The 26,648-nt window shown below is 37.6% G+C and overlaps 3 protein-coding genes and 1 long non-coding RNA gene across 4 annotated transcripts; 3 read left to right on the top strand and 1 right to left on the bottom strand.

The window, feature by feature from the left end:
* Positions 1 to 1,052: 1,052 nt before the first annotated feature.
* On the top strand, positions 1,053 to 7,300 carry LOC107595234 (uncharacterized). Its single transcript, XM_016285578.1, has 5 exons — positions 1,053 to 1,117; positions 1,537 to 1,625; positions 2,556 to 2,642; positions 4,140 to 4,321; positions 4,412 to 7,300. The coding sequence occupies exons 2-5, from the start codon at positions 1,547 to 1,549 to the stop codon at positions 5,282 to 5,284; spliced, it is 1,221 nt and encodes a 406-aa protein (XP_016141064.1). The 5' UTR covers positions 1,053 to 1,117; positions 1,537 to 1,546; the 3' UTR covers positions 5,285 to 7,300.
* A 3,408-nt stretch (positions 7,301 to 10,708) lies between these two features.
* On the top strand, positions 10,709 to 14,573 carry LOC107595231 (troponin I, fast skeletal muscle-like). The gene is made up of 7 exons (XM_016285575.1): positions 10,709 to 10,772; positions 13,354 to 13,385; positions 13,566 to 13,602; positions 13,682 to 13,810; positions 13,923 to 14,012; positions 14,100 to 14,276; positions 14,431 to 14,573. The coding sequence occupies exons 2-7, from the start codon at positions 13,378 to 13,380 to the stop codon at positions 14,524 to 14,526; spliced, it is 537 nt and encodes a 178-aa protein (XP_016141061.1). The 5' UTR covers positions 10,709 to 10,772; positions 13,354 to 13,377; the 3' UTR covers positions 14,527 to 14,573.
* LOC107595233 (uncharacterized) lies at positions 14,168 to 24,804 on the bottom strand. Its single transcript, XR_001610247.1, has 3 exons — positions 24,710 to 24,804; positions 16,550 to 16,783; positions 14,168 to 14,243 (listed from the first exon to the last, which is right to left on the bottom strand). It is a non-coding gene; the product is annotated as an uncharacterized lncRNA (long non-coding RNA).
* On the top strand, positions 16,539 to 22,035 carry LOC107595232 (troponin I, fast skeletal muscle-like). The gene is made up of 7 exons (XM_016285576.1): positions 16,539 to 16,613; positions 20,520 to 20,549; positions 20,954 to 20,990; positions 21,087 to 21,215; positions 21,297 to 21,386; positions 21,465 to 21,641; positions 21,735 to 22,035. Exons 2-7 carry the CDS (start codon positions 20,542 to 20,544, stop codon positions 21,828 to 21,830), a joined length of 537 nt encoding a protein of 178 aa, XP_016141062.1. The 5' UTR covers positions 16,539 to 16,613; positions 20,520 to 20,541; the 3' UTR covers positions 21,831 to 22,035.
* Positions 24,805 to 26,648: the final 1,844 nt, after the last annotated feature.

Below are 26,648 nucleotides of genomic sequence, written 5' to 3'. Positions count from 1 at the left end.
TTTTGTTGCTAAAGAGCAACGCATGACGTCAATATCTGGAGGGGTTTCCTAGATACTTGCAGCAACCTGAGCCAGTCTCTGATTATCCTGAGCACAGATAACAAGCCGTCACAAGCAGTTTTAGCCTTCTGACATCAGCATCTGTAACAGAAACACAACAAGGTAAGAGGTTTGATTTATTCAAGAGGTTTTCTTTCTTTTGTACAGTGCTTTGCACATGGAATTGGACAATGAGTCAGTAACAAAAAAGAAGTATCTTCCCTGATAGCACGCATATATCACGGAGATGTCTGTTTGATGTCTGCATTTACATCTGCAAGACGTGTTTGCTCATCTGCAATACGTCTATAGGATGATATGTGGGGGCGTGTTAGAACGAGCCGTTTTAGGTAGGCGTGGTTGACTCTTAACTTTTATAAAGAATATCTCTTTGGATTTGAGACTTTAGTCTTTGCAACTTTACATATCTTCTGTATGCACCAAGAGCTCGTAACACTCCAAAGAGAAAGGAAAAATTTTAATCACATCATATGACCCCTTTAAGATGATTAAGACTGACATCTTAGAGATGGCTATCAGATGTTTGTACACAGCAGATGCTTTCCAGATGAAGCGATCTTTAACAGATGTCTTGCAGACGTACATGTGCTATCTGGGTTGGTACTACATGGTACTGTGGTTATACTACGGTATAGTACCCTGTAAATTATGGTGTGTTAATATGGCAATCATTCAAGGGAAATGGAGGTAGTTGTACATTTTACTACAGTAAATATTAGGCTTATGAATTTGTTCATGTAAAGGCTACAAAAAGTATTCAAAACTAGTCCCTAGTACTACTGGGGCATGTGTTGTCACAATTAAACAGCCTATTTCAAGGCCACATTTACTACATACTACAATAAATATATATACTACAACTAAATAGACTAAATGTACACTTGCCTATATACATTAATACGCTAAATTCTATTCAATAAGATGTTATTTGTCAACTACCCACTTTAGCCAACACTTGTGAACTACTTTTCCCATGAAGCTCAGCTCGTCGCTTCCGTGACGTCGTTTGTCCACGTGAGCTTCATTCAGCTGAGCGCTGCAAAGATGAATGGCTGGGGTTTGTTTAAACAATCTTACGCTTCATATATTTCCTGCTCACAAATGTTATACATGTCTTGTATGTGTATCTTCTGTTCGTTGCTCTCTGGTGTTTTGAGTCGCGTGCATGCAGTGAAACCGCACAGCCATCCGGATGAAGCTGTACAAACAACGTCTGATGAGACATGAACGCTCATTTAACGCAGTGATGATTTTTCCGTTTATATAATCATGCCTGCGCTCGGCAGCATGAAACCAGCATTTGATCGTGAAATCAGACTGAAGTCCTGGAATGCTTGAGCGCGGGGGTGTCTGTCTGTCTGTCTGTCCCCTTCACTGCAGTCACACATCTGACCAGCATATGCATGCCTCACACTGCAAACATCACTTAGGATGAGAAATAAATGGCTTTGGAAATGTTATTTCAATTGTTTACAGGGGGTGGAAGATGGAAACGTTGGAAAAATGGAGCAGAGACATCATGACACCTCATCAGCTGGATAAGAAAGAGCAGTCCAAACAAAATGGTGAGATTTGCTTCAAACCTGCGTTTTTGGTAATACGAATTGTGTCTTTCTAAAATGTCTTTAATCTGGTTCCCTGTTGAAAAAAACTGCATATGCTGGTTAGGCATGTTTTGACGCTGGGATGCTGGTTCTTTGCTGGTTTATGCTGGCCATGTGCTGGCAAAAGGACCAGCTTAAACCAGGCGAAGGACCAGCATCCCATCGTCAAAACATACCTAACCAGCATATGCTGTTTTTTTCAACCGGGTTATGTTTATTAATTTGTATAATGTAAATATACCGACATTCTTGGACAACTAAAAACTGCTTTCACCTTAAAATATATTGATAATCCCCATAATAATAAACAAAAAAGTAAAACAGAAGGCCATATGATGAATTACAGATCATCAGAAGTGCTGTTTTCATAAACCTTTCCACAAGTACGAAACACGTACATGTATTGTCTTCTATAGATTTTTACTGCAAATTATTTGATAATTCCTTCCTACTTCCAAAACCCCACAATTTACAGTAAAATAACATGTTCTGCTAAATCTATTCGTCAGAAGGTGTAGAAAGCCCGTACAGCATATTTGCATTTTCTGTGTACATTTTAAGCTTTCAAATTATGTTCCAAAACATCAAACTTTACACCTCTTGAAGTAACGTTTTTGTTTGTGATACCCTGGCCCGATGCCAACATGTCTTCTTTATACTATAAGGGTTTGTCCTTTTTTAGATAAAAATAATAAATTAATTTGGTTTATGCTACAACTGTGGACCAGTGTTTTCTAGAGCCCATTTGATTGGATGAGTGTTTGTAGTGCAGACATGGTCTATAAACCACAAAACTGCAATTTTGATTTCATGAGATCTTTTGTTTTTTCTGCTGGTGGATTCATTCTGTTTCAGACAACTTTTTTTTTTCTTTTGGTCTATTTTATTCAGGCATGATTGCAAAAAATCTGCTCAACTCTCTCAAGATTCGCAGTCGTTTGCTACTCCAGCCAATTTCTCGTTCAGCATGTGCCACTGGTAAGTACTACAGTATGTGCTTATGTACTTTTGTTTTTTGATTATTCAGGACACTATCACATATCGTTTTCTGTATTGTGACATTCATATACTGTGTATGTCACTGTCTAACAAAAGTTTATTTCTGTTAAATATATTTTTAGTATGTTCTTCATAGGTATTCAGCCCTTCTGGAAATAAAATCTTAAATTGTTTTAGCAAAATGATTTAGAGTAAATAGAAAGAAATCTTATTTAAAGTTATTAAAAAATATATTTTAAAAAACATTAAAAATTACAATTATTTTGTGCAGAGAATTTTCATATTTTCAATTTCTCATTTGAGAATCTGTGGTACAAAATTTACTTTGTGTAAAGGAAAATTTATTTAAAACAAGAACTCACTGTATGGAACAGTAATTATTGTAATAGACAATATTATATGAATCTGAATGTCTTTTAGCATTGTTGACAATGGTTGTTTATTTTCACCAGCTAATATGCAGATACTTCAAATTTAGTCGCAGCTGAACGAATCCTCAGGCAGATTTGGTCAGAACAGTTGTTTAGCTGTGTCGTGTTAACAAACATGCACATAGTCAATTGGCGGAACAATAAAACGATGGAATGACTGTATGAAGTGAGATATGTGGGTGTATTAATGCCTGAGTCGTGTTTTCCTGGATCAAACAAACTCTCAGCTCCATCAATGAGCATCCTCATTGAATCACACAAATTTGCTGACAGACAGGTGCCTTATAGGGAGAAACTTAAGGGCAATTTCTTATCAGCCTGTTGAGCACTTAAGAACACCGCTGAAGTGGGACTCTTGTTTTGCATTGGGAGATTTCATAATGCCCACAATCATCAACATGTCAATAGAACATCTTCAACCTTGTGGCCTTTGCAAATGTTCAGTGGGCAGAAGTAATAGGAAACAAACACTGATTTAAATGATTGGGCACTGATAAACACTGATTGGAATGATTTGATTTCAGAATAATTCCCCTTCACTCTAGGATCTGGAAGTTGGCATTGTTGAAGGGGTTTTTAAAAAATCCTCCTTTCTTTGCATACTGAATTTGGATCATTGTCTTGTATCTATCCAACCATCTATATCAGGGGTCACCAGACTCGGTCCTGGAGGGTCGGTGTCCTGCAGAGTTTAGCTCCAAACCTAATTAAACACACCTGAACCAGCTAATCAAGGTCTTACTAGGTATACTTGAAACTTGCAGGCAGGTGTGTTGAGGCAAGTTGGAGCTAAACTCTGTAGGACACCGGCCCTCCAGGATCAAGTTTGGTGACCCCTGATCTATATCATCTTGTTTACTCAAAACCAAATTTTTAGGTGCATATTTTAATGGACCCCTTTACACCGAACAAGAATACTTGCAAGGTTGTTCAACAAAGTAAACTTTATATTTGAACTGGCATTTGAACTTTTCTGTGTGGTTGACAAGATTTGAGGTAAAAGATTTGTTCATTGACCTCAGTCCATCTGATTTGTTTTTTTAAGGCTCCTGTCCAGATCTGATGAGTAGGAACGAGCAGCCTGACTCCCGGCCGCTTGCTATGGCCCTGACGCCCCAGCTACCCCCCAGGACCCATCGGCCTCTGTGTCTCTCAGTGTCCTCTGACAGCAATGGACGCTTCAAAGCTCTGGAGACCCAGGAATGGAAGAACAACCTCAAAGCTCAGGTAGGTGGAAGTATTTTCAAGTCAGCTGCTCGTAACTTGTTGGAGGTCCAGTTCGAGACCCCCATCGTAATGTGTGACTTTTTCCATCAGATGGAGCAGGCTCATAGTGCCGGAGCAGCCAGCAGCACAGGTTCCCTGGAAAGAGCGTCTCTCTTTTGCGCTTCTGGCTCCACCACCACCTCCAGCTCTGGCCTCTCCAGTCCGGTGGAGCACCTCACCAAGAGCAAGTCCTCTAGTCGCTTTTCACTTTTCTCCCCACCTTGGAACAGCAGCTCTGAGTCCGACTCCAATCCACCTTCCCGCTCCGGATCCAAGAAATTGCGCAACTACAGTCGCAGAGCTGGTCCCGGCAGTGCCAAAACGGGCCCAGAGACTCCAGAACCCAAGCAGAGCGTCCCTGAGCACTTCCAGTACTCAGAACCAGCCATATCCAAGGTTACAGACTACATTTATGTGGGCAACCTGAACGCGGCTTATAGTGGACGTACATTGTGCCGTAATAACATCGACAGCATCATCGACATGAGCAGCCTGCCCGGGGAGACTTGTTTGAGAGTCATTCCTTGCACTTGTTCAAGGGGCGTCAAGCATAGTTGGTCTCGGCTCAAAGTGGACATGAGCGACCTTCCGGAGACTGTCCAAGAAGGGCTGGCACTCAAGCACCGCTGCTTTGAGGACATCAATGAGTGCATCGATGCCTCCACTGAGAAAAGGAAGCGAGTGTTGGTGCATTGTCGTGATGGTTTTTCCCTCGCCCCCACTTGCATTATTCAGTACCTCATGGTAAAACAAAATATGAGGCTTATAGCTGCCTACGAGCTGCTCAGAGCCAAACACCCCGTCAACATTCGCGAGTCCCATCAAAACGTTCTGGTAAGCCTCGAAAGAGCTCTGAGACCGGGTGGGAACACGGATCCAGAGTGCTTTAAACAGGCCATCTCCCGCAAAGTGGCTTGGACCTGATAGTGAACCTTGGGGAACCTCCGTTTTATTTGAATGTTTTGTAGTTTGTGCTTTTATTTTGTACATTATTTCCTCCTTAACCGTGAAAGGCAGCTTTTTTGTTTTAACTGAGCTGGATGTCATGGTGTGAGTACTAACTGTGAAAATTTACTGAAGTTGTTCAGTGGCCATTTAGCCATTTAGCAAAACAAAGCCTGAGAATTTGAGTCATTCGTTTTGCTTCTGGCTAAACAAAATGAGAACAAACATGCTTTGTGCAGCTGCTAAACAATTTGATTTGTCTGGGAATATATCTCCTGTTTATTCTTCTTCACGTGGGTACATAGCCATGCTCTGCAGGTTTATGCTGAGGAAGAAAGTAGTGGGAGCTCTCAGGAGACGAAACAATGTCACATATGGCTGCAAACACCACTACTGAGGCTGAAACGTCAAACTGGAGTACTATCAACTAAACATCTCAAACACTCTGTTAACAGATTGAGGACTACACACCATTAGTCATTGTATCAGGCAGTACAAAGCACAACCTTTTGTTGGCCTCCTTATTCATTTGACAGTTGGTTGATATTTCTCTGTGTTCAGCCAGGGTCGAAAGATACACCGTAAGAGTAGTCCTCTATGAGGAGACATTTCATTTACTAAGTGTTGTTTATTAAATGTGTAATATTCAACAAGTTTGATCAAATAGTTCAGTGCTTGAAAACAATGTGAATTTTGTGATTGTGTAAAGCATTGAAAATGGCCCACTTTATACCTTTTATGGAGTGTTGGTATTTGGAAAATGAATTAAACCGAGTTGGTGAGCAATGCTCTATTATTGCACCATCGAGGAAATGCACAAGTTTTGCTGAAACGTTTGATTTAATGTTGCGCAGTGAATATAGATCAACATATTTTGATTACGCTAATGTTTATGCTTAACTATAATGATTGATGTTCATGGTTTCTATTGTATTTTGATTTAGCCATATAGAAAAATTTAACAACCCTGAATAGCACACGTATGTCACCAGAATGCATGCATCTTCATTTAGACAGGTTTTTTTTAAAGCGTCAGCTAGTTTGCAATATGTTGTTGACAAAATCCCTGGTCAGATACACACCCAGTTTGTACTGAAAGTGACCAATGCAACACACCTAGATGGCTTATTATAATAGATAAATCTAAGTAGGTTAGCAGTGCTGATTCTAACGCGAACAATCTAGTTTTGATGCTTTGCAACGCATTACTTGCTTCTAGTGTAGATTGGAATGTTTTCTGCAACATTTATGGTTTCAAATTTAGATGAATCTGCTGTTTTTCTGACGTCTGCACACAAATCTAATATAATGTGTATCTTGGTGACGTAAGTGTGCTTACCGGGAAATATATTTGACATGGCTTATGCTTGTCAGCAGTGATTCTTCTATTTTGATGTTTAGTGCACAGTTTGGTGAAGAAAGACCCTCCTGAGTTGTGGTGCCTTTTGTTTGAACTTGTCCAGTGTGATTATTGTGACATTCACGCGCGCATACTATATGCACTCATCAGGTATAGACAAAATGTCGTCTTTATGCTTTGACATGTTCAGGAAATGCTCCATGTTGGTGTAATTTTGTGATGTATGGCGGAGATCAGTTTCATCTGAATCCGCTGTTGTAAAGGTTTCATAGCAGTACTCACAGTGAACAGTGCCTGTACTTCAATCAGTGTGGTGGTGACGTCAATCAGTGTGATCATTACCTTCTTCTACGGGCCTGTAATTAGCTTCTGACATTAACAAAGCTGTATTTAGATTCAAATGGAACATTACCTGTTGCTTTATTCTTATTCATTAGCTTATTTAAATGTATATTTTTGGATGGTTGATCTCGCCCTGTAAAGGTCTAACAACATGAACTCTCAGGTTAACTTTATTGGCCTAGAAAACATTCTCAATGCGTTAGAAACCAGAATAATGTGAGGCAATGTATTTTCTGTATCACGTTTTTGAAGAAAATGCATTTGTACATGTTGATATTAAAGAGAATCTGATGCACTGATTTCCTTGTGTGATTTCAAATAGGAAAGCATATGAATCTTGGACAAGATATGCATGTGATCATGTCATTTTGTTTGAGTATTTCCAGATTTTATCAAGAAGCTACCGTTTTACTTTTACACGCTATGGTATTGTAAGCTGATAACGTGGATACTAGTACCCAATTTCACAAATAACTGCCCGTTATTTGACTTGTTAGCAACTTTTTGTCTTTTTAAACTCTACTAAAGATCATAAGCCCAGAGGAGATAAGATATAGCAACATATTCAGCTTTTGTCTTTTTGTTATATAAGAATGACATTAAAACGGTCTTGCCAACCTTTTAAAATAACTTTAACATTTATTTGTAATACTTTGCAAATGTACATTAACTATGATGATTTAAACAGAGTGAAATAATCATAAACCATTTCAAGGTGCTTTCAAGGTGTAAAATTAAGACCACACCAAATATTTTTGCTCTTAAATTTATTTATTTTTTCATCTCAAAAGTTGTAATTGTACTTGTTTACCAAGGAGGCAACAGTATCAGGGAAGATGCTTGAGATGGAATACAAGAAATGTGATGTGCGTATCAATGCATTTGCATGCGCATGATGAAAATCTTTTCAGAATTTGAGAATGAGGTTTATAGCAGGTATTAACAGTGATTAAATTAGGATTACGTTATTAAATTGATAATGGTAGAGGTGTTAGTGTTATCAGTTTTTTTTTTCAGTTGACACATTATTAATTTAACAGCCTCTTTATAGAATGGGAAATTAAAACATATCCCCCAACATTCCCACATAGGAATTCCAAAAATGTACTGAAAATCATTATGGTCCTTATTTGCCACATTTTCAGACACTCGTCCTGCCCTCTGTTTGACAGCTGTACCAATTACACCACTATAATTGAATGCCTGGGGTGGAAGAGTCCCAGTTTAGCCATCAGCACCAGACCAACCATTTGGAAACATAAATAGAACAGTTAGAAATATGCTACTCCGCATACATTCACAAGCTCATCTACTGAATGAGCAATAATGCTTCCAGTCTATTTAGACCTGCCTGGCTTTTCTTTGTTTTAACAACAACAACAAAAAAGGCAAGAAAGAGATCAAATCACAGTTGATATCCCTTCCAGTTAATTTGTCAAGCTGGAAATGGAAGGTAAAGTTGCTGCTAGTTTAATAAAATTTGCAATATGAGCACCTTTTGCTTTTTTATTATGGACTTGTCACCTGGCTATTTTTCCAAGTGTTCCTTCTGGAACTTTCTTATGGGGGTCTTAGAATAGCAGTTAATCTGTGGTTAATAAGAATTATTAAAATATTTATCCCTCAAACACACTAAAAGATTTGTTAAATGAACCACAATCTACATTTCTTAACTTTCCCATCCCTAGTCATAACAACTTATCTGAATATTAATTTTGTATGTGACATTCGCCCAATGGGCAAACCTAACCAAGTGATTCAATTATTATCCATAAACTGAGCCTTTGCAAAAAATATGTTCTAAGAATGCGTTGCTAGCATTTCCATTAAGTTATAAAAATATTATTTCTGAATGTACACTCTAAAAAATGCTGGGTTAAATACAACCACCCAGTGCTGGGTAAAATAGGGACAACCCCAGCAATTGGGTTGTTTTGATTGCTCTTAAATTTATTTATTTTTTCATCTCAAAAGTTGTAATTGTACTTGTTTACCAAGGAGGCAACAGTATCAGGGAAGATGCTTGAGATGGAATACAAGAAATGTGATGTGCGTATCAATGCATTTGCATGCGCATGATGAAAATCTTTTCAGAATTTGAGAATGAGGTTTATAGCAGGTATTAACAGTGATTAAATTAGGATTACGTTATTAAATTGATAATGGTAGAGGTGTTAGTGTTATCAGTTTTTTTTTTCAGTTGACACATTATTAATTTAACAGCCTCTTTATAGAATGGGAAATTAAAACATATCCCCCAACATTCCCACATAGGAATTCCAAAAATGTACTGAAAATCATTATGGTCCTTATTTGCCACATTTTCAGACACTCGTCCTGCCCTCTGTTTGACAGCTGTACCAATTACACCACTATAATTGAATGCCTGGGGTGGAAGAGTCCCAGTTTAGCCATCAGCACCAGACCAACCATTTGGAAACATAAATAGAACAGTTAGAAATATGCTACTCCGCATACATTCACAAGCTCATCTACTGAATGAGCAATAATGCTTCCAGTCTATTTAGACCTGCCTGGCTTTTCTTTGTTTTAACAACAACAACAAAAAAGGCAAGAAAGAGATCAAATCACAGTTGATATCCCTTCCAGTTAATTTGTCAAGCTGGAAATGGAAGGTAAAGTTGCTGCTAGTTTAATAAAATTTGCAATATGAGCACCTTTTGCTTTTTTATTATGGACTTGTCACCTGGCTATTTTTCCAAGTGTTCCTTCTGGAACTTTCTTATGGGGGTCTTAGAATAGCAGTTAATCTGTGGTTAATAAGAATTATTAAAATATTTATCCCTCAAACACACTAAAAGATTTGTTAAATGAACCACAATCTACATTTCTTAACTTTCCCATCCCTAGTCATAACAACTTATCTGAATATTAATTTTGTATGTGACATTCGCCCAATGGGCAAACCTAACCAAGTGATTCAATTATTATCCATAAACTGAGCCTTTGCAAAAAATATGTTCTAAGAATGCGTTGCTAGCATTTCCATTAAGTTATAAAAATATTATTTCTGAATGTACACTCTAAAAAATGCTGGGTTAAATACAACCACCCAGTGCTGGGTAAAATAGGGACAACCCCAGCAATTGGGTTGTTTTGACCCAGAGGTTGGGTTAAATGTTTAACCCAACCTTCTGGGTAGTAACCCAACCGCTGGGTCAAAACAACCCAATTGCTGGGGTTGTCCCTATTTTACCCAGCATTTTTTAGAGTGTACATTTAAAAAAACTGTTCAGAAATGTTCATGAACAATATGTTTCTCTTTCTTTAATTTTCATTTCTTTTTAAATGTATTTATTTATATGAATAAACTCACAACTCAATCAAAAATGTTTGTTGGGCACCATTCCTTTTGCTTTAAAAGTGAAGGTTAAATAAGATTTTCACTGTATATGCGAAGCTGAAGAAATGCTTTTTTAAAAGCTTAGCAAAGTAATGCAGGGCTCTTGCTGGTGTCTTGATATTCATTATCTCTGCCTCATGTGTGGGCTTCACTTTGATTAAAAATATACACAATCTAAAGAGGGGTTATTTATATGCAGGGGGTTCGGGGTGGAGATGAGGGATTTGATATTGTGTTTCAGGTGTTTGAGAGCCTATTGGCCCTGTGATTGCATCTACTACCATAAACATAGAGATGGGTTTTCCTTGGTCATGGGGGAATACAATATACTTATGATGCCCGCTCCCCGCAGAGACCATATTCTTCCTCCATTCTGTGGCTGTGTCTGCCTCAGCTCATAGGTAAGATGCAGTTTTCTCTGTTTTTCCTTTGCTTATCGTATTGTTCATGTATTTTATGCTGTTGGAATTGCATCTAGATGCATCTTAGCCAGCTGCACTATAGTTTGAAAAAAAAAAACAGTTGTTACAGACGATTGTTCTTTGTGGAATTTCAGATTTTTAACTGGATTTAGCTATTTGTGATGCATTTGAAAGGTGTTTTGCTGAATAATTGTTCTTTTTTTTCTTTTCTTTGTGAATTGAGAGCCTTTTCAAAAAATTCAGAGTTTTTGCAAAAGAGATCGTTCAGACTTCGTTGGGAAATCAATTATCCTGTTTAATTATATTTCATTTGTCATAAGACATTAATTCTGCATCCTTACTGGAAATACAGAAAACTGCTATTGAAAAGTCACTGCACTATTTTGGGATACACACTTGGTAGCTGGAATGTAATGTGTTGATTTGAGTTCTGGAAACGCTATCCGATTCGGCTTTTAGGATTGGAAGGTGATACACCAGTGTTTATTTTGTCGTCAAGATTTATTCTTTAATTAAATATTAGGGTTCAGTCGGCGGCTCTAAAATGACGCACAGGGATCTCTTTGGCGATTTAGACAATAACGCTATGGCTTAAATCTGTGGTGTTGGCATAGCTCAAATGTAAAGGCCTTTACTACATATTTACTCACATTATCACAATGATACTCATTGTCAAACTTTAGACCTGGCATTGCAAATTGCATTCTGAATGTAATCCTGAAATACAAAGTAGATTAGAGAGTTGATAACTGTTTAGTTTTGAGCAATTTTAATTTACTGTTTTGATTCCAGTAGGAAAATTCATGTTGTACAATTTAATTAAAATTAATTAAAAATATTTAATTAATTAAAAATGTGTTTTAATGTTATATTTATTACATTTATTGGATAATATAATATAATATAATATGGGAGTAAATTTGTAAATTACAGAATTTTTCATTGGGGGAATCTTGCCTTGCTGTACATTTTGATCATTTGGTCAAACATTCAAGTTAGGTTCAGTCTTTAACTAAATGGATGGGTTTGAAAAAAATTGACGTCATGGTTTGAGTCTTTATGTTAGATCAGTTTCAGATGATTGGGAGGGAAGGAATAGAGGTGGGGTCATGATTTTGATTATCACCCAGAAACAGGCTTAGCACAGGGCATCTCTAGAGATTTTCTGCTCACAAATAGCATATGATTCACTTTAGACCAGAAGACTCCATTTTGGCCTTATTTGAACATACACTGTAAAATCTAATTAGTTGGGCTTACTTAAAAAAAGCATGCAAACTGATTGCCTTGAAAAAACGAAGTAAAATAGTACGAAATAGGAATAGTACGTTGTACTGACAGATGCTTAGTTAGTATAGTTTACTTACACGAGAGTTCTAGTAACTAAAAAAGAACTGTAGGGGGTACTTGATCCTTTCATTTAGGTTTACTCATGACTTAGTATAGCTACTCACTGACTCCCAGAGTGCATTGCGGCATGAATAAATTATACAGATGGTTTGTTTTACAGTTGTTGTTTTTATTTGCTGTCTTGTGTCAGAAGTAGCACAACAAAAAGAGCAAATAAAATGGTTATTGTTACAGTTAATAAAAATAAATTAAATTGAATTGTTACCATTGTTGTGATTCGCGTGCTGAATGTTTAAGTCTGTGTGTGACATTTGCATATTACCACACATTATTTAAGGATTATATAAACCCAATTATACGCTTTTTAAGGTATTTATGAAAAATACATTTTTCAAAAGTGAATTGCCTAACACAAGCACAAAAATAAATCATATATCATATATTCATATACCTTTTTATTACTTTTTTCCCCCTTGAAACTAAACTACTCTGATTTCATATTGCATTGGTGCATTAACAGAAGATAATTATAGTAACATAAACAAAGTTCCAAGTGCCCAACCAAAGCGAATGCTAATCACTATAATGGTGAGTTAAAAAAAAACACATTTTAGGAAAATCAACATCAATTGAATATGAAGTCAGCTTATGTGATGTTCTCTCAAATATTTCAGTTGTATTGAAAATTCATCATTTATGATGACTGTGAAACGAGTGAATGCAACTAGTGACAGATAACTGCAGACATGGAGGAAATGAGTGAAAAGTCTATTAAGACTCTTTTTCTTTTCTTCTTCTTCTTCTTCTTCTTCTGTTGTTATGTTGCACATTAGCATCATATTAGTGCACTGCTGCCTCTCACTGCTTTATTAATGTCATTGGTTCCTTTGTGGCTACTTGAATATTTTAAGTAAGTGTCACTCAAAACCGTAAGTAAATTGTTTTATTTGCCTTGAAAGTAGCTGTAACTTAATAAAACCTAGTAAGTACAACAACTAAGTAAAGATTACTAATTAAATCTAAGTAAGGTATACTATTGGATTTTACAGTGTAGTGATGATTGGTGGTTAGTTTGATTAAGTGCCATTTTGCAGATAACTTCCATTATCCAATGCACAAAAGTATTTTTACTTGAGAATAAATGGTTATTGCACACTGTAATATTACCAGTGTTTTGTGTTAATTGTAAATTGGGTATTTTATTTCACAGGGGCAAAAACTAAATTCAGCCAAGATGTCGGAGTAAGTGAATATTTTCATTTCCCCTTTTTAGATTATCATTATCTACCTCAACTAACAGAATTTTTTGAAATTTTTTATTCGTGTATATTGGGCTTAAAAAGTAAAATAAAAAGTGAAGTGTCTTGTGGTGATTAGTTACTGCTTCAACACAATATATTTTAATGATTTCAAAACTTTCAGGAAAAAGATGTCGTCGAGTCGCAAGCATCATCTAAAGGTACTGTATGATTCAAAATGAAACATATTTCAATGTAGATTAATGAGCAACAACGACACCCAGCCTCTCTGTGTCCCAGAGCTTGATGCTTTCCATCGCTAAAGGTATACTGGAACAGGAAGTAAAAGACAGAGAGGTGGAGAGGCAGAGATACATGGGAGAGACATGCCCGGCTCTGTCTATACCTTCAGGCACACAGGCATTACAGGTACCAGACAATAAATTCACCTTCTAAAAAAGCAAATAATTAAATATGTGCATGACACCCTAGAAAACATGGTAAATGGATAACTAAAATAAATAATTCTTATTGTTTTTAGGAACTGTGCAGGGAGTTTCACCACAAAATTGATGTCACTGATGAGGAGAGATACGATATGGAAATGAAAGTCAACAAAAGTGCGAAGGAGGTAAGATGTCATCTAAATTTTATTCCAATCCAGTTTGTGTTTTGTCTTTTAGTTTCTATACTGATGGCCCTCATTGACTGTCTGTAGATCGAAGACCTGAATATCAAAGTTATTGACTTGAAGGGCAAGTTCAAGAAGCCAACTCTGAGGAAGGTGCGCATGTCGGCCGACGCTATGCTTCAGGCTCTGCTGGGCTCCAAGCACAAGGTGTCTCTGGATCTGAGAGCCAACCTGAAGCAAGTCAAGAAGGAGGTCAAAGAGGAGGTGAGCGTTAAACTGCATTGTTTTCATTTTCATTGAGGTTCCTGTATTTCTTGGTCCAAAAGAGCTTAGAAACTTCTAAATTCTAAAAGATGCTGATCTTAGACCCTAAATATTTTGACTCACTGACCCAATGTCTTTAATTTATGCTTCATAGGATAAGGAACTGCGTGATGTTGGTGACTGGCGTAAGAATGTTGAAGACAAGGCTGGCATGGATGGCAGGAAGAAGATGTTTGAGGCCGAGGCTTAATTTTTTTGTTTTTGTTTTTAAAGGGGTCATATGATGCTGCTAAAAATAATATTATTTTGTGTATTTGGTGTAATGAAATGTGTTTATGCAATTTAAGGTTAAAAAAAAACATTATTTTCCACATACTGTTCATTATTGTTTCTCCTCTATGCCTCACCTTTCTGAAACGCGTCGATTTTTACAAAGCTCATCGGTCTGAAAAAAGCGAGGTGTGCTGTGATTGGCCAGCTATCCAGTGCATTGCAATTGGCCGAATACCTCAAGCGTCTGATGGAAATGTTACGTCCCTTACCATATTGTGATGATGCCCTGTCAGGCTGGAGCGATGATTCAAAAACATGAAAACCCATTATAAATGAGGCATTCGTTGCATCCAGTGGGGACATAATTATGGATTATAATGACTTATACTGTCTTTTTACGCGTTGCGTTGCATCGCGCCACGTAAACATGTCAGTATTTGTGATCGGAGAAATGACAAACAACAAGCCCTACTCTACACTGCCCAAAAAAACTTGCTTTAAATATATAAAATATAAAAACTCTTTAAATATAAAAAACGTACTTAAAGCCTTTGAGTCAGAACAGCCGGCATTGTAGTCTACTCTCCCAGGATCAGGAAACGATCCTCCATAAAATGTGCTGCACACATCTGAATATTTGGGTTAAACTGTTCTGGAACAGTGTTGTAAATACAACTTAACCCCTGATTTCTAGTCGTGTCCATTTCTGGAAGGCCAAACAAAGTATTTTCGCTTTCACAAGGAAACAGCATCACACACGCCAGCGGCGGCCTACAGTGAGCAGAGGTGGCGGGCTTGAGAACAGCGCGGCCGGCGATTTCGACGAAGGAGCATCCAGAAGGACATGTGACGACTCCGGGCTGGACTCCGCTTCGTCCACGGTGAAAGCCGATCCAGCGATCCACAGTGCAAAGTTTAAGTATTTCCTCAGCGACCAGCACGGATCAGCTCCAGGCATGACGAAGCGATATCGTCCTCTTTTGGAAGGCCAAACAAAGTAGTTTCGCTTTCACAACGAAGCACACAGCGCCTTCATGACATGGCGGCGGCAACAATACTACAGTGAGAATAAAATTTACGCCTTCTTTCTTTGCGTGAACATTTAGGTGGCATTATGCAAATCTTCCCACATTGTGATGTAGACATGTGGGGGCGTGTTAGAATGAGCTGTTTTAGGTAGGAGTGGCTGACTCTTAACTTTTATAAAGAATATCTCTTTGGATTTTAGACTTTAGTCTTTGCAACTTTACAGATTTTCTTTATGCACCAAGAGCTTGTAACACTCCAAAGAGAAAGGAAAAATTTAAATCGCATCATATGACCCCTTTAAGTTCAGTGTGTTGCTCAGTTAGAATTGGCCTAAAAATATGTATTTCGTGTGTGATAAACTGTGTGTGTACGTATAACACACTCATTTACATTTGCTATTACGAGAAAGCTATTAAAAGTAAATATGATACTTTAGGTTTCTGTTCACCATTGGTTCTGTATCATTAAATTGGTTAAGCAAGAATGAAGTCCTGTATTCATTTTGTCGAATAAACCACTTTGTAACCAGCTTTTTATTTTACATTATTTCCTCACCGATCTGTGGAACAAGTAAGTATTTATGGTCAGTCTGTATTGGTTTATGACTAATAAAAGCTGCTAACACATTTTATTATGATTAAATACAACAGGTTACAGTGACACCTTCCTGGCACCTGCAAGAAACTGACCGGAAACTGGAGGATGCCAAAAACACAATCCTGAAGGTACAATCTACCATGGATATAGATAGATAGATAGATAGATGCTTGTGACACAAAAAGGCCTTTGTGAGAAAGTCATCCTCAGAATATAAGAATGGCAATCTTGAAGGGTTATTTATACTGATGGCGCAGTGAAGAAGGGATAGTGCCGTATTTCATGACCTTGTCAGCTCATTGGTGTGGCGGATAATCCACTTCCATAAAGAGAAACCATGGATTTACAGAGTGATCAGAGAATGCAATATATACCTTCTTAACACGTCCGTTGCCTGTGTCTCGTCCCTAGAAGACGTTCCTCTGTTCTTCTAGAAAGGTGAGAGCAGTTCCCTTGCTTCATTGTCTTAGCCTTGCAAATACCATTTTTTGGAGATTTTGTTGAAAGTTGTAAAATGTAGTTTGTGGGATTGATGATGAAGGTGATTGAGAGGGTGGTCATGGGGTTTGGTTCTTCTATTGTTAGTCGCTATGGTAAGAAGGCACCTGCTGAGAACATGAATGTAATGTATAAATTATTTGTTGTACTAGTTGATTTGTTAATGATTGGTGAAAATATCTTCAGATAGTCCTCACAACATTGTATGATCATTGTTGGTGATTCTAACTCATGAAAAGTTAGTTTTTTGACTCATCTGAAGTCTTTTATTCTGGAAACACCATGCTAAAAAGTTCGCTAAAAAGTGGTCACCTAATGGCTGAGGTCAGGTTTGATATATTGACTGATGAAGTGGCCATTGGAAAGTGAACACAGACACAAGCATAAATTTGAAACTGATCCTTAAGTCTTACTCCACCTGTCAGCACCTTCTTATGGTCCTCCTCGTTAACAACTGATTTACAAAACTGTCTCGTCTAAAACTGAAATGCAGTACTTTTTAATCTGAAAGACAATGCTGACTATTCACAAAGACCTTTTAGTTCATCTCAGACATCTTGTGTAATGATTTGAAATGGTTTAACCTTCTGGAACATCTGGAATATGCATATATTTCCTCAGAGACCTTTTAAGAGTATGCTTACCAAACTCTTACACAACAACACCACTGTACTACTTGATCTATTCTGCCATGTGTTTCTGCTAAGCATGTCTTCAATATTCTTCCATGGCTGCTTAGAATAGTCTTTCTTCAGATAGCCTTATGTGACCTGACTGTTGTCTTCGCAGCTTTCTAAATATGTCATTGAGGCATTAAGAGTCCATTTAAGTGTACTAAATTAGTCAATCAGTTTGTCATCAGTTAGCCCGGTCTGTCTCTCAAAGCAGGTGTATATTAAGAAAGACATTTGAGACATTTGTTTAGCGAGGGAATAAAGGAGAGCTGTGTTGTCATATCTTTGACATCCCAGAGATGCACTTGAGGATGGGGCTGTGTCTGCAGCTGATGTACTGGCCTTGAGATCATATTGCAGCGACCTCTTAGAAAAAAATCCTCTCGGATGAGTCAAAGAGGTTTGGGAACCATGTGGTCCTCTTGAGTTTACACTAGGGCTGCACGATATTGGAAAAAAACCTCACTTTGCGATATTTTTTTTTCTGCGATATATATTGCGCGATATGAAAAAAAAAATCAGATGACTTCAATATAGCTCTATTTGGAAAAAAAAAATCAATAATTGGGGTGATTTTGTAGGCGAGTAAATCAGCATAAGAAACAAACAAATTACAATCATAGATAAATAACAGAACAAAGATACAAATGAAATAAGCAGTGCTTTATATTTTTCAGGTAAGTCTAACAGTATTCAGGTACAGAAATTGAATAATCAAATGTAAAATAACACTGCATAGCTTTCACCATAAATTAAATCTAACAAATCTGTGTTAAAGCTACAAAAGTGATTTTTCTTTGTGTTTTGTTGTTTGATTAACATTCATGCCACAGAAAGCAACAGGAACATTAAACTGCTGTGATTGCGAACCAATATACTGTTCCACATCCATTTTCTTTTCAGTTGTTTCCCTTCACCTAAGCCATAAGCATCTGTGTTTACAAGGATACTTGCAGAGCACAGTATTTCAGGCACAAATAGATGCAGAAGTGAACAGAAATTAGGATTCACGTGCATCTGTGTGGCTCTCACCGCGTCTACACCGGACACGAGCGGCACGGCACAACGCGACAAAATACAATGAACCCATTATAATCAGTGATGCTGTCTGTCTACACTGGATGCGGCGCGGCATGACAAATCCTCGACAGTAAACAGATGCCGCGTTCTCTTTATGACGTACTCACACAAAGTTCAAATGATATGCAACGGTTGCTTTGTTGCGTCCAGTGTAGACAGACTTTGGGGCCGTTCACATGTCATGCCTAAAAACACGTGGTCGCACCGCTTTATCCTTCTTTCCAAAATGCTCGGGAGCTTGCGCTTTCGTGGCATCTGCCGTTGCTAAGCGACCGTGACCTGAAAACCTTTTGGGAAAACTAAATTAGCACCTACTTCAGAGAAGTATATATCCCAGCACAATAGGAACTACCAGTGAGGTAAATGTACGTTGACTGGCCTAACACATGCCATACAAAACACCGGCACTATGAAATAACTCCATGAACATGGAAAACAGTGGTAGATGAACTGATGCTTTAGCCCAAGCACTTCTCAGTCCTCCATCATCCAGTTGTTGACGTTGAATGGCACGCTTAAATGATGTCGCCATCGGCCGGTTTACAGCACTTCAGAGTTCCTACTGGTGGTGCGAATGCAACCAAGAAAAATAAAATGGCCTTCTGGGAAAATTTAGTTATTGGTGGACCTCCATTCCTATAACTGAGTTCCTATAACTCCCGTTGTGAAAGTCCCTATTATGTACCCTTTAGGTACTAATATGTACTGTTAATGTAAATAAGGTACAAAGGGTGTACCTTCTGTAAGGGTACCACCCCAGTACTAGCTTTTGTACCTAAGGTTGTAAATCCAAACTCTTCAAGAAACGAACCTTGGCTTACCACCACTAGATTCTTAACCTGAAGTAGTTGTCCATTGCCAGTTAGTCAGAACTGTGTTATCCAGTTTATAATTAGTTGACAGAAAACATACTCTAGAAAAATACTCACTAAAGTGCGTGATTCGTGGACTTACTTGATGGTAACGAACCTCATTACTCATATTATAACTTTCTCAGTAAGATTATCTTCAAAATGTTGCTCCACCATGACAACAGAATAACTGACTGTAAAAGACAGCTTGTGCTAATGTACGCTAAAGTGCCCCTTGTGGCAATGTTGAGAAGCATTTGAATGAATGAATGAGGCATTTTTATGCAGCGCTTGACTGTGTACTACCGTACACCTAAAGCTATTTACAATCATATCAGGGGTCTCTCCTCCATCACCACCAGTGTGTAGCATCCACTTGGATGGTGCGATGGCAGCCATAGCACAATGGCGCAAGTGCAGTGGAATATTAGGAAGCCATGATTGATAAGGGGCAATGGAGGGAATTTGGCCAGGACACTGAGGTTACAATTTACGAGAAGTGTCATGGGATTTTTAACGACCACAGAGAGTCAGGACCTCATTTTAATGTCTCATCCGAAGAACGGTGCTTTTTACAGTATAGTGTCCCCGTCACTATACTGGGGCATTAGGACCCACACAGACCACAGGGTGAGCACCCGCTGCTGGTCTCACTAAAACATCAATTCAAGTAACCTTTTTTATATAGCGCTTCATACAATACAGATTGTGTCAAGCAGTGTTAAACAGGAAAAACGTGTGCTGATAATGCAAGAGGACAATAGAAAACAGTCAGTTTATCAGTTCATTGTTGATTCAGTGATGTCGTCGTCCAGCTCAGTTCAGTCCTCTTCCAATAGTGTCTGTGCAGTCAAGTCAACAATGTTGCCAGAAATTGTGGCAATACCTCTTCCACTAGAAACCTAGTTTTCCCAGGAGGTCTCCATCAGGTACTGACCAGGCTCAACCTTGCTTCAGTGGGTAACCAGTCTTGGGCTGTGTGTATTTGTGTTGATATACTTGCATAGTGTTTTTTTTTCCCAAAATGGATGGTCCTCTAGTTCATCTGTTATTTTTATTTTTTGAGCTTTATCACTTTACTTTATTGTACAGTACGGTTCAGACAGCAATATAGGGAGACAGGGAGCAGGATCAGGACATGACTCAGGTCTGACTCAAACTGATAGCTCTGATATGTTTTGAACATATGCATAACCCACTGTGCCACAGCTCTGATGCATTTCTCTTTTTTTCTGTCAAAGAGGTGCAAATAAACTCTCTGAAATGTCTGAGTAAGTACAGTATGCCATCTTGATTCCATCATTCAGTGTGTGTGTTTTTTTTTTTTTCTCCAGTAGTTTTTCTCATAACACTATGTATGATAATCAGCGAGGCCGGTGGAGTAATTGCTAATGCATGACACCATCGTAAAGATGGCTATATAGTAAAATGGATGCAAGAAAGAAAATACCAATCAAAATTCTGTACTTTAAGCAGTTTGGACTGCATTTGCTGCAAAAGTTTAACAACTTTGGTTTAGAACAAACACTAACCAGAATGCTTGAGGAATATCAGTGCTGTGCTGCTTTGCAAACACTGTAAATATTGTAGATCAGTCCTAACAAAGTACAATCTAACTATGGTAGCACAACAGAGAAATCAATATCCTAATGTCTTTATTTTTCCCCTTGCTAAGCAAACGAATGTCTAGTAGTAAAAAACACAGCCTGAAGGTAAGAGCTCATGTCTTATTGAACCAATCCAACATCAAACAGTTCCATACAGAAGAAAAAGAATAAGGATTCTTATTGAGCCATATTTGCTTGTAGAGCATGATGCTCCAGGTTGCAAAAGATTTACTGGATGCAGAGGATATAGAGAAGAAGGAGGAGAGGAAGAGATACATGGAAGATCATTGTCCTCCCTTGTCATACCCAATTTCTAAACAAGAACTACAGGTCCAATTCAGTTATTACTACTACTAAGAGAAGTTGGAATTTTTGGGAAACTTTTAAGCATGAACTTTATTCTGTCAACAGGTGCTCTGCAAAGAGTTACATGCAAAAATCGAGGATGTTGACGAGGAGAGATATATTCTAGAGCACAAAGCCATCATGGTGGTCAATGAAGTAAGACGTTTTTGAAATATCTTTTTCTATGTGGTCCATGAACAAGGTGGTCTTTAGATTATTTTTCGTTTGTTTTAGGTTAAAGACTTAAACATCAAGATCGTCGACCTGAAGGGCAAGTTCAAGAAGCCTCCTTTGAAGAAAGTGCGCATGTCTGCTGACGCTATGCTTCAGGCTCTGCTGGGCTCCAAGCACAAGATCTCCATGGACCTGAGAGCCAACCTCAAACAAGTCAAGAAGGAGGTCAAAGAAGAGGCGAGTACAAAAGATGACCAAAGTTTTGTTTTTAGATGATAAGGTCAAGAACTTCCAGGTCGCAAAAGCTGAAAATCCTACTCTCATTCACAGGATAAAGAATTGCGTGATGTCGGTGACTGGCGTAAGAACATTGAGGATAAGGCTGGTATGGGCGGCAGGAAGAAGATGTTTGAATCTGAAGCTTGAAGATGTTGTTGATGAGTATTCCACGATGATTTTTTTCTGACTAGGATCTGAATAAAATGCACTGCGTTAAGGAAATGTTTGTAACAGTTCAATTTATAGTCCATAGAAATGCCAGTCAAAACTCTCTTGAACAATGAAGGGTTCAGTTTGTAATTCTATACAGATTGACTGTTTGTCAAAATTATGCCATTTCTAAATAAATAACCCCCACTGTACTAATTGTTGCTTTCTGCTTTTTTATGTAACTTTGTTTAAACTATCAACCTGTAACTTTTAAATTGTTTACAATTTTTTTTTAATTACTTAAGGTTAACAAATTCAGCCCTATTTACTTTTTAGTAGACATTCCTGGTCTTATCATGATCAATTTGTCAATGTTAAAATGACTTTCCTTTTCAGTTGACGTCTTATTTTTCAGTCCCTCAAAGCACCTGATGCAACTTTTTATGTCTCATAGAACCACCCTACATTTTTTTTCACATCGAATATCCCATTGCACGCTGAAATCTGCCACTATTTTTAAAGTAAAATGGGTTGCAAACAAGTTTTTAATTTTTTCTAAACTATAATTCAGTGTAACTAACTTCAAGTCTAAATCAAGTACTGCTCGTTTTATCTTTAAGGTAAGATTCTTCATTTCTCAAATCACTGTTTTGTCTTTATTAGGTTAATATTCAATGTGAGGTTAAAATATAATTAGAATATTTTATAATTCTTGCAGAATGATGTCCTTTATATTTCATGATGGATCATTGGGTGAGTAAATTCAAGTCCCACAACATCTCTCTAGGCATTTACTGGTGTATTTCTTCAGCTTAAACTGTATATGATTCTCTTATTAGTTTAATAACTTTAAGTAGGCACTACTATACAACTAGCAGAGGTCTCACATTCTTAATTAGATAAATAAGCAAATAATAAGAATGACGTAAAGGTTAAGTTATTTTTAAGAAGGGAACATGGAAGTATTTGTGGTGTGAATTTCAGATGTGTGCTCTGATCCACTGGCCTTAGCAACACAGCACAGTGATCCTTAAAGAGATATCTGAGGTTTTGCTGAGCCATAAAAGAATGGCATTAAAAACTCCCATTGCCTTCAACAGCAAGTGAATCCTGCTCGCTGCCTTGAGCACCCATCGGTTGACTCTGTCTGCCAGTCTCCCAGGCAGTGTGTCTGGGAACCGGACCCAGAATTTTTTTTCTTTTTTCCTCTCTCCCCTCTCTCGTCTGTCTCTCCTCATCCTTCCGTCTCCTTTTCTCTCGCCTCGTCTGTCTGTCCTTACCCCCAGGCACGCCGCGGCCACCGTGATCGGCTCCCCCAGAGGGGGAGGGGGGGGAGTAGAGCACAGTCTCATGAGTACCCCCCGGCCTGTGAGGGGCGATGGGGATATGTGACGAGAGGGTCGGGGCCGAGAGCCGTGGGAACGGAGCGAGGCCGGTGGAGTAATTGCTAATGCACGACACCTGCGCCACTCACCGGTCTCGAGTCTCACGGAGGAGCTCCGGAAAGATAAAAGTAGGAGTGACAACAGTGAAAGACTAGAGAGGACCAGGCCTGGATTTTATTTTGTGTTTTGGTTTTGTTTGTGCACGACAGTCGTCCGCGAGGGGCTGTCGCGCTGTTTTGTGTTTATTTTATTATTAAAGTTTTGGTTGAATGTTCGCCGTTCCCATCTCCTTCTTCCCGAACTATGAACTTTGCTACACTTACCTTGAATCTGAAGGATTTAACGCACTCTTTCTTTACCGGATCTAACTGCCAACACCTGCTTTCCGGATTAAACCTGTAATTCCACTATTAATCTAACTCTATTTAAAATAGCAAAATCGACACGTAATCTCAGCAAGTTTATTTATAAACCGTCAAATGGTTCTTGTCTGCTGGAGTGGTAAATGTCTGTTAGGCCTGTGACAATACAAATACTAATTTTGCAATAATAAAAGTCCTTTATTATTGCAATTGTAAACATCATGAAAATGTGTACATTTCAAATGTGTGTTTGTTATGGATTTTAAGTAATGTGATATTGTGAAGCTTAATGCCATTATTTAACATGTCATTGTGACAATTACTTTAATATGTAATTCGATTTTTAATATTTATAAATTATTTGCACTAGACTTTGCCATAAGAATAAACGTGTGCAGCTTGCGTGTTGCTCGATGACTTATGAAGTGATGATTTGACACTTAGAAATAGAATCCCACTGTGAGGGGCTTATTTTGGATATGATTACACTTGGTTTGCATTTAATCAATTTATTTATGCGAGCATAAATTTTCTAACAAAATAAGAAGGATAATATGTGTGCTTCTTTGACAATTGATTGTTTCCCTGCACTATTTCATGTAAAGTGTAAAAGATGAATTTGTTCAGAATCTTAAGGCATGTATGACTAAACTAGGCAATTACGTATATGAAACTGACACTGATATTACTACATAGTTTTGGTTTTTCTCTGCATTATGGAATTTTCAGATATACACTTATTGCATATGTCGTTTTGAAGGAATCATCAAGGTTTATTTACGCAATGTAGTTTCTTTAGTGTTCCTGTTGGTAGTTATTGGTATTTTATTTTTAAAACTATTTTAAAGGTAATGTTAATATCAAGAATGCCTAAGAAAAAAATGGCAGCATTGCTAACAAGTAATGGGGTTAAAACAAATCCATGCCAAGCATATCAAAGGGAAGATATATGCCCCGATTTATAGGCACACCATAGTATGAAAAGTATAATTTATTTAAAAACACACACCACCAATTTCACCAAAAGTGTTACTAAAAACAAAGAATATATATATTTGTGTTCAGTAAACTGTCTGGAAAGCAAAAAAAAAAAACAATCTGTTGGTTGAAATATGACTTAAACACTCACCTTACATTTGGAGCATTGGTTTGTGTTTTAACCTCCCATTTGATGCTTTTCTTCAGGGACTAAGAATGAGGAAGGGAGATGGATGGAGAGTTGGAGATCTCTCTAGCGATATCTGCTGGTCATGGTGGGAGCTGCAGGTAATACTGCATGTGCTTCTTCCAACCCTAACTAGATTCACATTCAGAGATGGGCATAAATACATGAAAATGTATTTAAAATAAAAATACAAAATACTGTGTAGAAAAATGTGTTTAAATACAAATACAAAATACTGTGTGGAAAAATTAATTTAAATACAAATACAGTATTTTGTATTTTGAAAATACACAAAATGCATGTAAATTTGGCCATACAGTACAGGTATCCCTATAGGCTGAAATATATCTAGACCTATTCTGCAGGAAAAAAAACCAAACAAACAAACAAACAAACACACATTTCGATGTGTACAACTGCTTAGAAACTTGTGTTTTCATTTTACATACCTCTTCCCCTACCCTGTAGGAAATACAAAACTAAAAAAAAAAAAAGTATATTTATTTCATGTTAAGTTTATTTTGTTGTATATAAAGTTTACATTTTAAAAATAGAATTCATTTAGATAGCATTTAACACTATTTGTTAAAAGGTTTTTTGTTTTTGTTTTTTTGTTTTTGAACAATAAAACCAAAACCTTAAGATTTTTTTGTGGTGAACCATTCATCAGTGTCTTCACAAATTAAACTGTTGATGACAGACACTGATTAACCTAATTATTTTGTCTCTACATAAACATTTGCATAGATGAGTGAACACAATCACCTGATTTTGTGAATGTGACAAAGTTTTCATTAAGCACCAAGTTTGCACTTGTCTAAAATTTAAAATGCTTACATTTACAAAATGAGCCTGCAATATCAGAAATAATGAATAATGGTCCATGTTAAATACAAACATTCATTTAAAAAAATGTTTTAATGAATAAAAAAAACATATAAGAAAGCATTATTTAATTTAGTGTTATACATATGTTATATTTATATGGTTTGTTCTAATGTCACAAATCATAATCTCAAGTTTACTGCATTTTACACGATTCTTTGAATTATTTTGTGTGGGTTTAAGAAGTGTACTCAAAAACATTTTCACATGTGCCCTCCAAAATTACCCACAACCTAATCAGTTTATATGTGAAAAATCCATTTATTCACAAACTTCTCACGAAATGACTCTTTGAGAAACTATTCGGCAAACTACTATCTCCCACTGCTGCTTTCTGATGGTTTGGAGAACAATTACTCAGAGTCGCCCCCTGTCGTTTCGCAGAATTATACAACGTATATGACTTTCTTCTTTCAGATGAATCCAGTCTGAGTTATATTAAATATTGCCTTTGATCTTTCAAGCTGTTTTTAATGGCACTCAGCAGGTGTTGCATGCATCAGTTGCATGCATCAGTCCAAAAGCACTTAATTAAAATGCGCCCATCCATAAAAAAAAGTGTCTCACACGGCTCCGGGTGGTGAACATAGGCCTTCTGTAGCGAATTAATGCATTTTTGTAAGAAAAATATCCATATTCAAAACGTAATAATCACTTTAATGTAGCTTGCGCTCACTGTTGTACACTGGAAGCAGATCCGGGCGGATGACGTATGAGGTCAGCGTTGCGCATGCGCCGCTCAGAAGTGATCAAACGCGGAAGCGCAGAGGAGAGATCAAAACAAAACAATGGTCAAGAATTAGAAGAACAAAATGAGGATTTGTAAAGAAGAATGTCGGAGGATTTCGATAGAAGCCAAGAGGGGAGACTGGTTTTCCTTTGCTAAAGTAAGGAAACATTGCTTCCTTTGCTCCTGTTAACAAACGTTGGTTTTCACGAGACTCACCGGCGCATGCGCAACGCTGACCTCATACGTCATCCGCCCGGATCTGCTTCCAGTGTACAACAGTGAGCGCAA

Source organism: Sinocyclocheilus grahami, unplaced genomic scaffold (assembly GCF_001515645.1).
Source record: "Sinocyclocheilus grahami isolate Dianchi unplaced genomic scaffold, SAMN03320097.WGS_v1.1 scaffold199.1, whole genome shotgun sequence".
Classification (NCBI taxonomy): domain Eukaryota; kingdom Metazoa; phylum Chordata; class Actinopteri; order Cypriniformes; family Cyprinidae; genus Sinocyclocheilus; species Sinocyclocheilus grahami.
This window is presented reverse-complemented; position numbering and strand designations above follow the sequence as displayed.